Here is a 17568-nt window from a genome sequence, read left to right as displayed (position 1 = left end):
TTCCCAACGAATGTTGTGTGTATGCCAACACACAGCTGCTTAATGTGAAGGGCTGACAAAGATGTATAGACAATATTTTTCCCCCAAGCGAGCATCAAAAAAGGAGCGCGACAAAATTATGCTTCGCCAATGCTCTATTGCGCAGAATGCAGTAGCGTACATTTTCGATAATACCCATTGCATATGCACAAAATGTGATTGTTTGCCTTTATTATGGCTCGGGAAATGTATGTTCACCTTCCCCTCGTAGGAATTCCAAATCGTAATGTCTTCCATTTAAGCGGTTTCCCAAAAACATAAATAAAAAAAAAAAAAAAAAACTGCCAAAATGTTTCATCTCCCTTGGGGTTATACAAAGGGGAAATATACTTCCAGCTGAGTCGATTTTAATTTTCATATAAATCTATGTAAAAAAATATGTGCGCTTTTCATTCTCGCGTAATGCATCACCTGCGCGATCGCCAATGGGAAGAGTGCGTTTTGATAATTTGCGAAAGGGGAGGGAAAACTCTGCAGTATGCACAAGTTTTTGCGCAAGCGTGAAATATGACAAGGGGAATACTGCCATAAGGAGCGATCTCTGCGTCGCCTAAATGAGCCGAAGGAAATGTAGCTACACATTTGTAAATGTGGCCGCGCGAAATTGCACAGCTGTTCGGTTATGCAGTTTAACTGTCTACTCTGTTTCCTCCATCGGAGGGGTGCCATAAAATGATGATATTTAGCAACGCGTTTTCTCCTTTCCCCCTTTGCTCGTCATTTTTAGGAACACTTTTCTCGTTTCTCCCCCGTTCTCGTCCCTTTTGGGATGCCCCAGCCCAGCGTCTGCCCTCTTTCCTGCGTGTGTGTGCAAAGGGGCGAAATGGCTGAGCGGTGAAGAGGCGAAGTGGTGAAGGCGCCTGCGCAACACGGGTAACACTATGCAGTTCTTTCCGTTCTGCATTTTTCCAACCTGCATGCTGCCACACGTTACGATAAAATGGAAAGAAAGGGAAGTTCACCGCAACGGGGCGAAAATGGCATTCCCGAAAATTCCCCCCGAAGGCGCGGCAGTCACGGTAGACATGGCAGTCCCAGCGAAGTGCCCCTAAATGAGGGAGGCGCCAACAGCAACAGCGACGAAGCAAGTACCCTTTTAAAGAAGAGAAAAACTCAGAGAAAATGCAAAAGTAACGCAGCTAGCGCGAAAAAGAAGGACGCAGAAGCGGCTCATGCCCACCAGAGCGCGTCCAAATATAAACTTGTAAACTACTTTAAGAACATCAAGTATAATTTGTCCCTTAGGAGATATTTTAAGATGCTCGTCACGGTCTCCATTTTTAACTACCTACCTCTGAACCTGCGGAACTTATCGAACACGGCCTACATGTGCGGCAAACGTTTTAACCTTAAAGATGAGGAGTCGTTTAAGCTTTTTTTAATTCTGTGCAAATCGAAGGTGCTCTTCACGTACAGGTCGAATTTCCGCTTAAAGGTTAGCGATAGGAATTGCTTCTCCGGGGGGAGCTTCTCCAGTGGGAGTTTCTGCGGCGGAAGCTCGTCCAGCCGCAGCAGCGCGGAGATGGCCCCTTCGCACCGCAACAACGGAGCGCTCACGAGCAGCACGAACAGCGGAGGGGCACACTCCAACAACGTGAGCGAAGCGGCAGAGCGAACGAAGGATCGCGAAAAAGGAGGACAAGACCAAAGGGGAAAGAAAAAAAAGACCAACAGGAGGAAGAGGAGGAAGAGAAAGAGAAAGTACTACAAAGAAAGAGTCATCAATTTCACAGACCTCCCAGAACACTTTCTAAAAAAAATATGCTTTGACGGAATGGAATATTTCTACATGAATTTTGACAGTGCTTCCAAATCGATTCGTGGGTCCCATTTCAAGAGAGACAATTACAAGTACACGAATGGCAATCCATTTGGTGAGAAAAACGACTTATGTGCAACCGTTTCGGAGGACGAAAATAGTAGGGACAACACCTCTTTGGAGAGTACAAACGATAGCAACAGAACTGTTTTGTACGTAGAAAACTCTGGAAGTAATTCCGATGTTAATAGGACAAATGGGGGGAGGGTCAGTGGGGACTCCCTCAACTGTGATGAAGAAGCGGATGACCACAGCGACAGGGGAATTCCCACCATGAATGACACCCTCCTTGTGGTGAGGCAGCCGGAGGGGAAACACCCCATGACGTATAAACATTTGCCAAATGGCTCACCCGATGAGGAATCCAAAATGGTAGCAAAGAACGAAACGGCTGTGCGGCGACATAGGGTTAGCAACAAAATGGATGCAAAGGGGGAAGGCAAAAAATTGAAAATTTTCCATTTAGAGGGGGAGAGCATCCCCCTTCTGCACACCCAAGTTAGCAAAAACAGACATGCCAAATTTGCAAAGAGGAAAAGAGACAGATATAGCAAAGGAGACGACACAATATCTATATACATGAGCGACACGGGGTGGGGGTGCATGATAAGGGTCGTCCAAATGGTGCTAGCGAATATACTAATCAAGTACAAAGTTTCCAAAAAATATGCCTTCTTTCACAATATGAGCGATTACGCATTTTATAGAAATTACCTCAAAAAGTCGTCCAATGAGCAGCAGGTGGGGGGAGCAGAGGGGCCCATTAGCAAAGGTGAGGGAAATGTAAATGCCCCTAACGTAAGCTACCCCGTTGAAAAGGTGGCTACACGAAATGGGTGCGATGGGCAGGTGAAAGAGGCCGATTATTTTTTAACGGACGGAAAATCAGACGCACCCTACTGCTGTGATAACAACTCCACGATGAGCACGTCAAGTAATTTCCCCCCTACGGAGAAGTCCCAATTTTGTGAAAGCAAAACGGTGGAAGGTGTTAACGACGGGGAGGCAACAACGGCAGGGGTGTGTACCTCTCTATGTGGCTCTGTAGGAAGGGATATTGCCCCCCCAAGGGAGCAAAACGTATATCGCTATTTTAAGAACTACGAAATGTTTCTGAGCACCGACAGTGCGGATGAAGTAACGGATGACGCTGCTCAGCACGTGCAGGCCGCCACTTCGCAACCGCCACGCATGAGTGCCGTCCAGCACGTGAACGTGAACAACTCGCTGGCGTACTCCGTGCTGCTGCAGTTCAGAGACATGGAAAGCGCCAAGTACTCCATTCAGAACATTATCTACGAAACCATGAAGTACAAAAAAGTTAGCCAAAAAAACATGCAGCATTTTGTGCATGAGTGGCTTGGGCCCACCAGCAGCGCACTTGTCATATCCAACCTCATTAACAGAAAGAAGGTCCGCTTTGTGAAAAAAAGAAAAAATAAAATTCCGATAAATTGTGGAAGCTGCTTAACAAGGGGTGATCACTTCCTCTGCAAAAGTGAGCCTTTCCGGGGGAGAGACAACTCCCCTTCGGGTAGAGTGACCAACAAAAAGGAATACTTTTTTGTGAAGCGCAAAAACAGACATGCATTTTTCTCAGTCGCCTTTGACACGGGTGTAATGTACAACAATCAAGTGTTAAAATTTTTTCAAATTAAGAAGAAAATATTAGTCATTATATGGGTGTGCCTAAAATTAGGGATTGATTCTTTTAACATAGGGAAATATAAACAGTCCGTACTGTCTTGCTTTGGCCTAAAACAGTTCCAATGCATAAGCAGTGGCAATGCGCATACCAGCGCTCACTACTTTTATGCGGCTAATGAGAACGGCCTGTTTTACCTGGACCCTCATATGAAGTGCCAAAGGGCCTTCACAGACTTAAATGAAAATTACGACAGCGAGTTTTTCACGCAGAAGATAAAGTTTCTGCCCTGGGAGTATTTGAACTCGTCCTTGTCGATGATATTCGTCGTGGACGTAATGTTGCAATGAATTATACCCAGGAGGATACCCGTCTGATTACGCGCGGGAGAGAAACGAAAGAGAAACGAAAGAGAAATGAAAGTGAAAGAGGCTTTCTCTACCAGCCCCCCACGGGAGTTATTAAGCAGGACATATACTACATAATTTTTTTTTTTTTTTTTTTTTCCCCTTTTTGAGCGCAGTGCAAGGAGGACTACTTGAATTTAACCCAAAATTTGAAACTTATCGATCCAAGCATATTTGAAGTATACGATGAGGAGCCACAGTACACCTTCAGGAGTGGTAATTTTTAAGACAGCCTGCTAGAAGGGTTCACTTGGTGAATCGAGGCACATGTGTACACATAGCGGCCTCCTTTTCATATAACCCCTCCTTCCAATTCCCCTTCACAGAATTGAACTACGACACGGACGATTCGGGCCTGGTCCTTTTTTGACGCCCTTTTATTCTGTGCTCACAATTTTGGAGTCCCCCTGGTGCGTCCCTAATCCATTGGAAAAGATGTGCAATTTTAATTGGTTTGCTTAACATGCAGGTGATTAATGAGTGTGGAAAAAGTAATAAGAGAAAAGACAACGATGCTGTTGCGAAGAGGTAACCTCGTTTAAATTCCCCAACATACAGTTGATTATTTTTTCGTAAATTTGTCTGTCCCTTTTGGGATCCCACTTTAGCATCAATTGTTTTTTTTTTTTTTTTTTTTTTTCCCCACCCTACGGGTAACATCACATTAACGTAAATTATATCAATTTGTCACATGACGTAGTTTCCCCCCATTTTGAACTTCCTTTGCCAACCGCATCATGACTAATATTTTTTTTTTTTGTCCAAATTGATTCATAAAGTGACCCTTTTAGCGGTTTGCCCAGGCGCTTTTGCGAATGAATAGGGCTTCACAGAATTCATTCCTCAGTGGCAAGCTGGCCTTTGCAGTTTGGGCAACCCGTTCACCTGGGAAAGGGGTTATCTACCTTACGCGAAGTAGTGTATTTGGCAGAACGCAAATAAATCGTGCATTTTTTGAGGGTTATAGTGGGAAGTCAAGGGGGGGGAGTTACTTCCGCTTTGGCAGTGAAGCACGTGGGCATTGACGCATTCGCTTGGCCGCTTCGCGTCACCATTTGTAGCGAACCATTTGCCGCTAACCTTTGCCGCCAACCATTTAACGCGGGGGTTCGCCCCTCCCCAGAGTCAACCCTTTTTTTTTTATAGACATGCACAATGACAGGAAGGGGAAAATTAAACGGACGAATGGACAACCTTTTTTTTATTCACCCGAAGCGAACACGTACACTGTCAAAAATTGTACGTACATTATTTCATTGTGGTTTAATTTGGCCCATTTTTTTTTTTTCTTTTACGCATTATAAACATCTGAGCAGTGTAAATGCTATAATATAAACGCCGTGAACACGTCAAATGTACCAATAAATTTGTTAACACATTGCTGACGATGCTCACTCAGTCTGCTTTTTAAAAAATTTTAATGTTTCACCTGTGCGGCAGAATTTATGCTGACTTGCGCAGTTTTCCCAAAAGTGCAATTTCACACATTTTATTTTTTTCCCGCAAAATTGTTCTACAAGTAATTTTTAAAAAAATGCGCCAAGGGGGGAAATCATTCGAAATGTAAGCAAAGTGCGCGGAAAAGGGAAAAAAAAAAAAGAAAAAAAAATCGTGCGCATTTTAGGTGAACAGAGAAGACCGATCTACTCTACTGTACTCTACTCTACAGAGAAAGGGCCTTAAGATGAACGAAGCGAGGCGAAGCAAGTGCGCGTAGCGGAGTAGCCACGGTTGGCAGAACAAGGATTAACGAGCTAACCGAAACGTTTTCCAAACCGGAAACGAACTCGCACAGCACAACGTAGCTTATCGTATTGTACAACTCAACTGGAGGCAAACAAACATGGATGACCCAGAATCGAGAGCCATAGAAAACATCCACGGCCACCTGAAGGAATGCCTGGACAGAAACAACTGCAAGGTCGACCCGGCGGGGGGACAAAGAAACATAAAGGACGTCTCGCTGATACACAGCTCGTTAAAAAAGTATCTCGTGCGACTAGCCAACATAAACAATTTCATCAAGCAGGAAAATTACTTTTTGCGGAAAAAGAATGAGCAGCTAGTTAAAAGGTGCAGCGAAAGGGGTGCGCTCGGTTTTTACAAAAATGGAGAAGGGACTCACAGGGTGGACAGCACAAATGGGAGGCACGGAGCACACGGAACGCATACCAACTGCATGAGCGAAATCCACAAGCTGAGTGACGAAAACGAGTTTATCAAACACAAATACGAACAAATGCTGCGGCAAAACGCCTCGCTGCAAGTAAACAACGCCCAACTGAACAATACGCTGCTAAACAGGGACACACATGAGCCACACACAAATGGGGGAAACAGAAAAGTGAAAGTAGAAAATGGGTTCCTGAGGGAAAGCCCCAACCAGATGTTGCCACATCAAGAGGGGGGGCGAAACATGGTGGGAAGAAGAAATGAAAAGGACGGGAAAACCCAACGAGCTGAAATAAACTACATAATGTTTGAAGAAAGAGTAAGTAGAATCCTCAAGTGTGCAAAAATTCTGGAAGACATCCTAGCCACCCTTAACAGCAATTTGAAATATGACCAGCCGCTTTTGTTCCAAAGGAAGATGGACATGATGGAGGTAGAAAAAAAAGAACTAAAAAAACAGAACGATTTTTTAAAAGAAAAAATTATACAAATAGAAACCTTCATTTTGAATGATCCCTTTTTAGTAGAAAAGTTTAATTTTTTCGACGATTCGAATTGCTTCAATTTTGACCCCTCGGTAAGGGATAACCTCAAGCTGTACCAAAATAATAGCCTAAAAATGATGTACCAGAATTTGCGCTGCTTGGAAAGCACAAATGAGGACCTGAAACAGCAGTTATCAAGTGAAAAAAAAAAATCGCATATTTACAAAACGTATATGTATCACATGAGAGAGAAGTTAAAGGATGACCTAAATGAACTCTTCAGATTGAATGGAGAGACAAATGTGAACTACCATAATTTGAATCGATGCGCCGATTCGATTCGCCATTTTTGTGAAAAGGGGAGTTCACCCCCTGGGAACGTGTTCTACCATGATTTAATTAATGAGGAAGAAAAAGAGGCCTCAAGGAAGGAACACCCAAAATGTGACAACTACCTGTCGGACGTGAGCACACCAAATTTTTACCGCATGTTTAAAATGAATAGCTCCAAAATTGACCATAACGAGCAGTTGTTAACCCACACGTGGAACCGGATTAGGGAGCTGGGCCGGGACGCCGCTTTCTTCGAGGTAGGCCCGCATGTGTGAACGTTGCCAGCTGCATGGTGTGTGCACCATGCATTAGCGAAAGGGGGCTAAGCGGTAAAGCAACTGCTATCATCATTGCTTTACCGCTTGGTGAATCCTCCTTAAATCGTTGCACCTTTACGTTATTTACATAAGAAAGCGCTTGGACTATTCGTTTTTTTTCCACCCCCTTCCTCCAAATGGTGCCCAAATGTCCTCACATGTGTTACACCGTTACTTCCTTTTTTTTTGCAAGTGGGGCCATTTTGACACTTCCACATGTACGCATGTAATCCTGCCATTCTCACACACACGTGAGATAACCTCCCCCCCCCACAGTTGGTATTCACCAAAAGGGGTACACATTTGCGTTTTTTTTTGAGACCCTTTTTTTTTCACACAAAATATGATGCTGATTTAGCAATATTGGGAGTGCCATTTGTCTTAATTTTTCAAATCAACGTGGTCAATTCTGTAAAAAAAAAAAAAGGCTCCCTTTTTTTGCGTGTGTTAAAATGTTGCATAGTTACTTATGAAGATTAAAGTGTCCTTTTTTTGTGTGTTCTTCCGGATGGAGACAAATATATACATGCACAAGTCGGCTCTTCTGTTGAGGAGCGAATAGCCCGCGCGCATGGCTCGACTGAGGGAGGAGTGTTTCCATAAAATGCCTTTTGATGAGGAATACCCTGCATGCGCGTACTTATGCATAGCATACATGTTGCATATTTCATATTTTTTATTGTGCCTTTTTTTTTTCGGCTCCTTTAGGGGAGATGTAGGGCTTGCAACTGTGCCCTACCCCCCTTTGAAGCGCCACCATTTGGGCGCACATTCCAGTGTGTGTGCGTAGATGGCCAGTTGCACTTGTCCACGCAGATACGCATTGGGGAAGCATTAACGCTCCCCGTGAAATGCCATTTTTCTATTCTTGATATTACGAGGGAGTTTTTTTCCCACCTCAAATTTTAAAACGTTAACGCTATTTAATACCAATTTGTCCCCCTTGTTTTTCTAATTAGAAGAGGAAATATGAACAGATCTGCAGACAAGACGAACACGATGCCGGTCAGGAAGAGCTCGAAGATGACATGCAAAATGAAGTGTACTACTTTAGAATAAAAAAATTAATAAGCATGAGGAAGAAGGAACTGGATGGAATGTTACAATCGGGAGGGCGTCAACTGGCTAGCCAAAAAAAAAAAGAGGACATCAAATTGAAGAATGACTTGTATTTAAGTCGTGTGGAACATAAGGAGGCACTACGCGAATGGCTAAGAAGGCAGGAAAAAAAACTGCACACAGGTGATAATCCGAGGAATGGCCCCCATAGGGATTCCCCCCTCTATGGGGGCGAAAATATTGACCAATTCAATCGCTACATCAAGCGGAAAATCATCTACCAGTTTGTAAAATACAAACACATCTACGAGTATTTCTTACAAAATAAAAGTGCATGCAAAAAACAGATAAGCAAAGAGAAATTTATTAATTTTTTTAATAAGCACATTTTGAATTTCCAAAATGGTGCCACTGCACAGAGGAGTAATGTAGGGAATCCTGGCGATGCTGAAAGGAGAGTCACTATATCATGCCAGAAGGGGAAAAAATCCCATAAAGATGAGGCCGAGGAAAAAAGGGGAAGTGCTTATGTGGAGGAGGACAGCACTCAGTATCATGACGTTACATTAGAGGACCGTGCAAGGCGGGGCAGTCACCATTCTGAGGAGAGCACCCTGAGGAGTGATCACCCCGGTGAGAAGCGGGCCGAAGCCGCAGGGGGGAAGCAGCGGGAAAGACAGCGAGAAATGGACAAGGAGAAGCAGAAGCAGCGGGAAAGACAGCGGGAAATGGAAAAGGAGAAGCAGAGGGAAATAAAAGCAGAGCAGGAGAAGCAGCGGAAAATGGAGGAGAAGCAGAGGAAAATAAAAGCAGAAATGGAGAAGATGAAGCAGAAGAAAATGGAGAAAAAAAGGCAGAGGAAAATGGAGAGAGAGAAACAAAGGGAGGAGGAACGAGCGCGCAAAATGCAAGCTGAGCGGGCGCTCCAAGTGGACGCAGACCCACCCGCCACTAAGGATCAAGCCGACGAAGAGATCCCAAACCAACGCGAGCTCGAAATCGAACCGAGTGATAACAGCCAAGGGGAAAAAACGAAGAAAGGAAATTTTAAAAAAAATGACGAACTGTCAGAAAAATTCTACATGCGAGCAGAGCACCCCAGGAGACATGACTCCTCCCTAGAGGTGTTAATAAATACTATTAAAAATATAAACAAAAAGAAAATAGAGAAAAATATGACCAGTAAAGGGGCGAAAGGATTGTTATCCCCGGCCCATTCGAAGGATGAAACGGGAAGAAATAGCCTTAATGGGGAGTCTCCTCAAAAGGAGAGAAGAGCATCGAATTTGTGTAAAAAGGGTAGCAGCCAAGGCAGCGTAGAGCCCATCCAGTTGAGTAATTCATTGGGTGTAGAACCCACCGAAGGGGAAGCTAACCAGAGTGAAGGAGGAGCAAGTGATCGTGAAGCAGTTAGTCTAGGCCACGCCGAATCGGGTGCTGCCAGCTTACTTAATGCGGAAGACAGGAAAGAGGAGCAATTTTTTAACTTGTCAAGTGAACCGGAGGACACCAATCGGGGTGGACGCGAAATCCACTTAGGTGCCGCGGCGGACGCGGCGGAGGTTCCATTACGGCGAAGCGTTAGGGGCAAGACTATCCTCGGCGGATCGGTCGCCCTAGACGAAATTAAGAGGATAAACACCATGAGGGGTGCGGGCGCGTCAGAATTGATACAGCCGGAGGGGGATGCCCAGATGGGAGATGGCGAAAGTGGACGGGGGAAAGGTAGCAATGAGGAGCTACGAGATGACATTCAGGAGGAGCCTAATGAAGACTGCGGCCGAGATGGGCTCCCCGAATATGTTGATCAGGGTGGACCCCTCAAAAATGTTGACCCGGGTGAACCCCCCAAAGATAGCCATCCAAATGAACCCCCCCAAGAGGGCGAAACCACACACAGTAACCGCGCAACCGGCAAGAGGGAGAAGCCCCCCCCTAAACGCGTCCACAACGAGAACTTCCTCGAATCGGGGAGCGAATACTCCGAACAAGACCTCTTCGACAACAACAAATATGCGAATGTAAAAATAGAGGCGTTCAGGCAAATGCTTCATCTGCGGGATAAAAACGTGTACACCTTCTTCATGAACCTTATAGTGCATAGCAAGATTAACCTAGTGAGGGATTACAAAAATAAAGTTTTCAACGCGAAGGTAGGGGCGGGGGATATATTAGAGTATCTTTTAGAGAATTACTCCCAAGGGGAGAAGTGTGCGGCCAATGGGGAAGAGAGAAAAGGAGGTACAAAACACACCAAAGAATACCTAAGCGAGGTGGAATTGAAACACATTAACGAGTACATATGCAACAATAGTAATAGCTCCTCCCTAAAAACACTGTACCATAAGATCCTCTTTTTGAATAAAGAAAACTACGAAAGTTTTAAAGGCCGTCTGCTAGAAGGTGGGGTTATAAACCTAATCAACCTTTTCCACGATGAAGACTTAAACAACTTTGATAAAATTTTCGACGTTTCTTTTGTTAACTTCTGCGACATTGTGGGGATTTCCAAAGACACATGCACCTACCATTTTAACCTCATGGATAGGAACTACAAAGGGAAGAGGTACATTTATTTGAAGCACATTTTTCGCTACCTGGAGGTGGAACAAAACATGAAAGAGCAGTTACACAGGTGTAACTTCATTTCCATGCAGAAAAAAAATTTAATTTATATTCATATCAGTGAGTCTTTCCATAACTTGAGTAATTTTTTCAAATCTGTGGAGAAGAAGAATAAGTTGTATGTAAGTCTGAACGAGTTTCTTTATTTCTTTTCCGAAAATGAGAAAATGGGGACGCACTGCTACTCCCAGGAGGATGTAACGAGCCTGTACTACTCCATCCTCTTTTATGTGTACTACACGAATAAGAACAAGGTGTTGCAGACGTTGCAATTTTGGGGGGAAGAAAATGACCCTCAAAATGACCCTCAAAATGATCCGCAGAAGATGGCCCCAACTGGGCAAAGTTTCCATGACGAGAAAGAGCCACCCAGGGCACCCCCCCCCGTTGGTGTAAACCCACTTGTTGGCCAAACTCGAGAAAACAGATTAACCCCGGACGATGGGTACAATTATGTTAATTACAATTTGTCCCTCTACAAGGAGTATTTCTCCCTGGACGATTTCAATTTTGCCATCGAGCTGAAGGACCTTTACTTCTACTTCGAGGGTTCCGAGTGCCCCTTTTCCAAAATAAAACGGAGGATTGTGGAGATTTACGGATCAGTGAAAAGGGGGCTCCTAATCAACCACGAGACTTGCAACAGCGAGAGGGATGGAGACGACACGAGCAGCTCCCAGAGCGATCAGGAGGAGGCGCCGGACCTGGACGTGGACCTGCAGCTGGACTCCTTCCAGCTGTTCACGCGGAACAGGTACAGGTATAGGCACTGCGACCGGGTTTGCTTCCACGAGCGGGCGGCGAGGCAGGGGAAACAGGGGAACGCCGCAGAAGTGGGAAAGGCAGCGAAGGGGGGAAGAGTGCGTATGGACGCCGAACCGGACTCGCTGGACCAGGCGGGCTCAGTCCCCCCAATCAGCAAGAAAACCTTCATGTGCCTGATGTACAACATAGGGATACACGTGAACCACTGCCTGGCCCTGTGGAGGAGCTTCGCCCCCTTTCTGGAGTACGACCGGCTGGACTACAAAATATTCTGCGGGTTCTTAAACGGGAAAATAACCACATCGAGCCACGAGACGGAGGAAGGCATAAAAAAAATTAAAAGCAAACTAATAAACACCAAGGAGGAGAAGGAAGCGGACTCCACGTGCAGCTACCAAAACAGGCTGGGGGGAACCATCTGCTCTCGCCTACTAAACAGCCTAAGTGAAAAGGACTCAACTCAGTCGCTCACGGTAGACGAAATAGAGGTCCTCGCGCAGGTGCTGAATCACGTCATCCCGTTTAACTTTTTGGACAAAAATGAGAAAAAAAATTTCATACAAAAGTTAAAAAAGAAGTGTTTTAAAAAGGGCCACGATTTTGTGTCCCTAGGGGGTGGAGGAGCACACGAAGGGGAAGTGAAAGAGGATAGCGCAAGCGGGGCAACGCCGGGAAGTGCCTACCAGAACAACTCCATCGTTATCCTTTTGAACGGAATTTTAAGGCACACCACGGAGCCCAACTCCTTCATAAACAGCATCAACGTGATCGACAGGGCCAACGTGCGCGCCTACACAGCACACACAAATGTCGCCGTGATTGAGGTAAATAAGGAGCTGTACACGAGCGACTTTGTAAAGCTAGTGGAACAAAAAAGAAACATTTCGGAAGAGTTCATGAGCATTATCGATGACGTACCCATCTTTAGAAATTTCCCAGACGCCTTGAAAAATAGCCTTTCCATGAATGTTCAAAAGTGTAAATATGAAAAAAAAAAAGTTATCATAAGACAGCATGACGATCCCACCCATTTTTACATACTGAAAGAGGGGGAAATACACTTCTACTGTAACAGTGTGATGAGCACCCCGGTGAGGGTCATTTCGGGGTGCTCGTTTTTTGGGGAGGTGGCTCTCATATTTAACACGCTAAGAACGTGCGACGCGGTGGTCGAGTCGGATGAAGCTCACTGCTACTGCATTTCCAGGGAGTACTTCCTCTCCCTGTTGAATAAGCAAATTGTGAAGGAATTCGTGGAATACTTCCGGGCCAATTACACGGAGGGCATTCAGCACATCGTTAAGAATTACTCAAGTGGGGACATCGCAGCGGGTATGGCAGCGGGAGGGGAGGCGCTTCAGGATAACCATGCAGGGAATCGCCCCAGAGGAGCAAACGCCCTGCAGGAGTTCCCCCCCGATGGAGACGAACTGCTACTTGAGGTCCAACGGTCCAGTTCGAGAAAAGACACAAACCAGCTCTCCTCAGTTAGCAGCCTCAATAGAGACTTCTCCTCAGTAACCCTCTCAGGAGACAACATCACGGTGGACGTGGAATACATCAACCAAAGCAATATAAGCTCATTCTACAGCGACTTGGATAAAATCCTGCTGAAAATATTCAACACAGAACAGAAGTACTTTGTGGAAGAAATGGAGTCCCACTTGATGAAAGTTAAGGTACTGAAAAGGGTTCTACACAAAATGAAGGATAAAGAAACGTTCCTTAAGCATCTCAAGTGGGAAAAATGCCCCAAGGGAAAGCACATCATATTGGAAGGAGATTCCTTCGACAAATTTTACTTCGTTAAAGAGGGAGAAATATCCGTACAGCAATTTAATCAGTACAAAAATGTGTATGAGGAAATTTCCAGAGTTCGGAAGAATCAGTATTTTGGCCATCAGCTAATTTTGAGTAGGATAAAATCCTCCTTCATTGCGGTGGCCTTCCAAGACACAGAACTGTACACGTTAGAGGCGTCCTCCTATGAGCAGTTCCTCGCCCCCTTTATAGACACGCTTAACCAATCAAATGATATTAACCACACAGATGAGCTAACAGAGAGTATAAACAACCACGCGATGGTGAAGAGGGACAACGAATTTGTAATAAAAGTTATAAGCATTCTAAAGAAGGTAAGTGTGCTTCAGAATTTAAATGACGACCAGCTGTACAATGGTGCCAAACATTTCAATTTTAAATTTTTCAGAAAAGGAGCAACCATAATAAGGCACAACGATACCCCTGACCACTTTTACGTAATCAAAAAGGGAATCGTTTCTGTTAAGGTGGACAACAAAGAGGTGGTAAATGTCCCTCATCATATGAACAATCTACATAGTGAGGATAACCACCAAGGGGAAGAATCCTCACGTAGAGGGGGAAGAACCAAATCGGTGTACCTGTACAAGTATGACTACTTTGGAGAGCTATCCATCATAAATAATCAGCTGAGGACTGCCACCTGTGAGGCTCACACGAATTGCTTCCTACTAGCCATTGACAAGGCATCCTTCATTGACCACTTTGGGGTAATATTCAATGAACTCCTACAAGAAGCTGATGTGAGGTACACGAAAAATTACAGCCTGCCGCCGTGGCTCAAGTGCATGTATGGCAATGGTGAGTTTAACGAGGGCATGCACTCCGTGTCGATGAAGATCCCCGAACTGGGGAGCTCCGTCAGCAGCATTTCGGACGATAGCAACGAGAGGTTCAGCTTCGAGAGGGAGATAAAGGCGAAGCTGAAGAGGGAGCGGAGGAAGAGGCCAAGCGGTCGCAACGAAGAAGACGAGCACGACGAGCGCGGCGAAGATGACGGAAACGCGGATGACCACCCCCCTGCGCAAAGCGAACACGAAGACACGATTAGCAAAATTAAGGAGGAGAAGAGGCAGAAAATACAAGAAATTAAGCTGAACGAGCTCAAGGTGTTCGAGCGGATAAAGCGGAAGGAGGAGAGAAAAATCAAGGCCCTCATGAAGAAAAAGGGAGTGCTCCTCCCAGGAAAGAGCGCAAAGGAAAACCTAAACGCCGCTCAACTTAGTGGCAATATGGGGGATGACCAAGGAGAGGGGGCCCCCCCCCCGGAGGAAGCCAAAATGGTAGCCATAAACGAATCAAAGAGGGAGGAAAATCAAAACGATTCAAAAGATATGCAACCACCTTCCATGCAACAGAAATCGTCCAGCATTTTAAAAAAAAAGATCAGTCCGTCGAACTCGTCTGAGCTGAAGGTAGGCAAAATGGTGAAGAAGCTCCTGGGGGTTATCTCCTCAGAGTATAATTCCATTTTTCATTTTTACGAATGCATAGACAAGTTCAACACTGGGTACATAAAATACAACGACTTCTCAAATTTTATCGTTTCCCAAAATCTGGAAGAGCTATTCGAAGGAAAAGACAATTTGGAAAGTTTGTTCAAGTACCTCTGTGATGGGAAGGGCATCTTAACATTAACACACTTTTACAAAAGTGTATACAGAGAGAAAGACGTCGACATGTACGCGCTGAATTTACTCCTCTGCGAAGTGTACGGAAGCAGTCTCACCGCGTTTAAGAAGATAGTTACTGAGTTCAACACACAAGAGGATTCTCTTTGCAGCTTTGCCAGCTTCGAACTGGTTTGTGATACCGTAGGGTTGAACGAGACGAATGTAAAAACCATCTGGGAGGAAATTAACCCAACGAATGAGGAGCAGATTCCACTAGAAGTTTTACTTACCATTCTGAATGGAGAGCTTTTCGTGGAACAGGCCTACGTGGCCTACAACGAGAAAAAGTCCCTGCTAAATCAGGTGGTTCACTTTTTCCAAGGCAATGAAGAAGACCTCACAAAAATGAGTACCCAAGTCGTGGAAACGAATTTTAAAATAATTTATGAAGAGCCAATAATCATCAACAAGGGTCACCACAAGTCCTGTTCTAATGAATGCCAACAGGTGGTAAATCTGTTGGAGTTAGATCCCCATTTTAAGTACTTAACTTTGGACCAGAGAAAATTCTTTGCAACTTTAATGAATCGGAAGGTCATGAACATGGGAGATGTACTAACCAACCAAGGGGATGATGATGCGCCTATTTTATTTCTCTACCAAGGGACTGCCAACATTATTAGCCACAACATTTTTGGAATTGAAACGGTCATTAGGGAGATTCAAAATGATGAGTTGTACGGCTGCTATGAAGCTATTCAAGGGACACCGGCAGATTATCAAGTAAAAATATCCTCTGAAAATGCTATCGTTTGGATTTTAGACAGAGCATCCTATAATGATCACTTAAAAGATATGCTAGAAGAAAGAAAACAAAACTGCTCTCACATTTTTGCCTTACTCAAAAATGTACCCATTCTGAGATACCTCCCAGAGGAAACCCTCCACAATATTTCCTACGCCATGAAGGTGGAGCATCACCAACCTAACCATACCATCATAAAGGAAAACACACATGATGATAAGTTTTACATCCTATGTAAAGGTCTCGCAACAGTTGAAAAAAACTCAGAAATTAATAAAAACAGACTTATTCTGGCCACCCTTCGGAGGGCAGATTACTTTGGAGAAATGGCCTTAATAAAAAATATCAAACGAACTGCCAACGTCGTTTTGGACACGGAGACCATTTTGCTCTCTCTTGTCGATTTGGAATTCCACAGATTGTTAACACCCTACTTTGATCAATTTTTAAGCAGGGCTAAAGCGAATTATAAGAAGTTGCACTTGGGTATTGAACTGGTGCCCGCCGAAATTGCCAGCATTAGCAGCAACCCTAACATTGGGAACGCCGCCTCCGGGAGGGGCGCGCGGAAAAAGGTGACCATACAAGGGTTTGACGAGGGCGACAGCCCGGTGGAGGATCCGCGGGGCAGGAAAAAGGGCGGCGTCAGCTTTGTGCAATCCGCAGAGGAGGCACCACTGGGGGAGGAAGCAACCCAGGAGAGCAGTAACACTCACCAGGGGGATGGCAAAAAGGGAGCTCACAACAAACGCACTGGAAAGGCCAAAGATAAGGGGCTCAGTAAAACCAAGAAGGGGAAAGAGCACAGCTTGCAGGGCGAAGGAGCAGAAGGCACTGAAAAGAAACGAGAGAAAAAAAAAGGTGCACACAGGTGAGGAGGTCCCACGAGGAGGCGAGCTGCAGTTGTGAAGAGGGCACTCCCCCTCCGTTTGGCACGAACCACTGGCATAGAGTTCGATGGGGAATCAACAAAGTGAGTGCCCATGCCGCGATCATGGCAGAACGCACAAGGTGCGCTTGAATTGGCCGCACGAAACTGCTTTGTTTTTTTTTTTTTTGTCTTTTTTGCCTAAGCCCCCTTTGAAGGGACGGCCATTTTGCACAATTTTTTCGTTTCACTCTCGAACTGCACACTTCGTGAGAACTTTTTTGAAAACCTGCGTGGAATTTTTTTAAATTTTTTAATAAAGTCGGCGCTGCCGCTGGGGAGTGGCCTCCCGCTTACCGACGCGAAAAAGGGGGTCATGTGGCATAATGTAGGCAATATGGAGAAAGCAGCTACGGGTAAGCAACCTAACGGTGGTTAAATCTGATCTGTTTTTTGCTTATTCTGTTACCCGGAGGTGGCGGGTACCGCCTTACCCTCTTGGCGAAGTGGCCGCGTAAAAAAAGGCGCAGTTTGAACCCCGCTTGAAGAGCGAACTTTAGCGGACGATTTTATTTTAAAGACCTTTTGCCACGTCTGCCACGTTTTACGGTTCAAATGTTTTAAATTCAAAAGGGAGTTTTTTTTTTGTGTGTTTTAACGGTTCAACGAACGGGGGAACACTTGAAAAGGAAGAAACGCGAAGGGTAGAGGGGACAGGGTTAGGGGCAAAACGCAGTGAGATGGGAGCAACTCGCCACCAGTTAGCTCCATCACCATGCAAACATGTACACATAA

At 45.0% G+C, this 17568-nt stretch overlaps 2 protein-coding genes across 2 annotated transcripts; both read left to right on the top strand.

Annotated features, from left to right (window-relative positions):
* Positions 1-979: 979 nt before the first annotated feature.
* On the top strand, positions 980-4280 carry PVX_085585 (hypothetical protein, conserved; the record flags this gene model as incomplete). Its single annotated transcript, XM_001616730.1, has 4 exons — positions 980-3838; positions 3905-3925; positions 4027-4126; positions 4237-4280. 4 exons carry the CDS (start codon positions 980-982, stop codon positions 4278-4280), a joined length of 3024 nt encoding a protein of 1007 aa, XP_001616780.1.
* A 1473-nt stretch (positions 4281-5753) lies between these two features.
* Positions 5754-16780, top strand: PVX_085580 (hypothetical protein, conserved; the record flags this gene model as incomplete). The annotated part of the gene is made up of 2 exons (XM_001616729.1): positions 5754-7157; positions 8177-16780. 2 exons carry the CDS (start codon positions 5754-5756, stop codon positions 16778-16780), a joined length of 10008 nt encoding a protein of 3335 aa, XP_001616779.1.
* Between the last annotated feature and the right edge of the window lie 788 nt (positions 16781-17568).

The sequence above is a fragment of the Plasmodium vivax genome, chromosome 13 (genome assembly GCF_000002415.2).
Source record: "Plasmodium vivax chromosome 13, whole genome shotgun sequence".
Lineage (NCBI taxonomy): Eukaryota > Apicomplexa > Aconoidasida > Haemosporida > Plasmodiidae > Plasmodium > Plasmodium vivax.
Note: the sequence above shows the minus strand (reverse complement) of the source record. Positions and strands in the feature narration are given on the sequence as shown.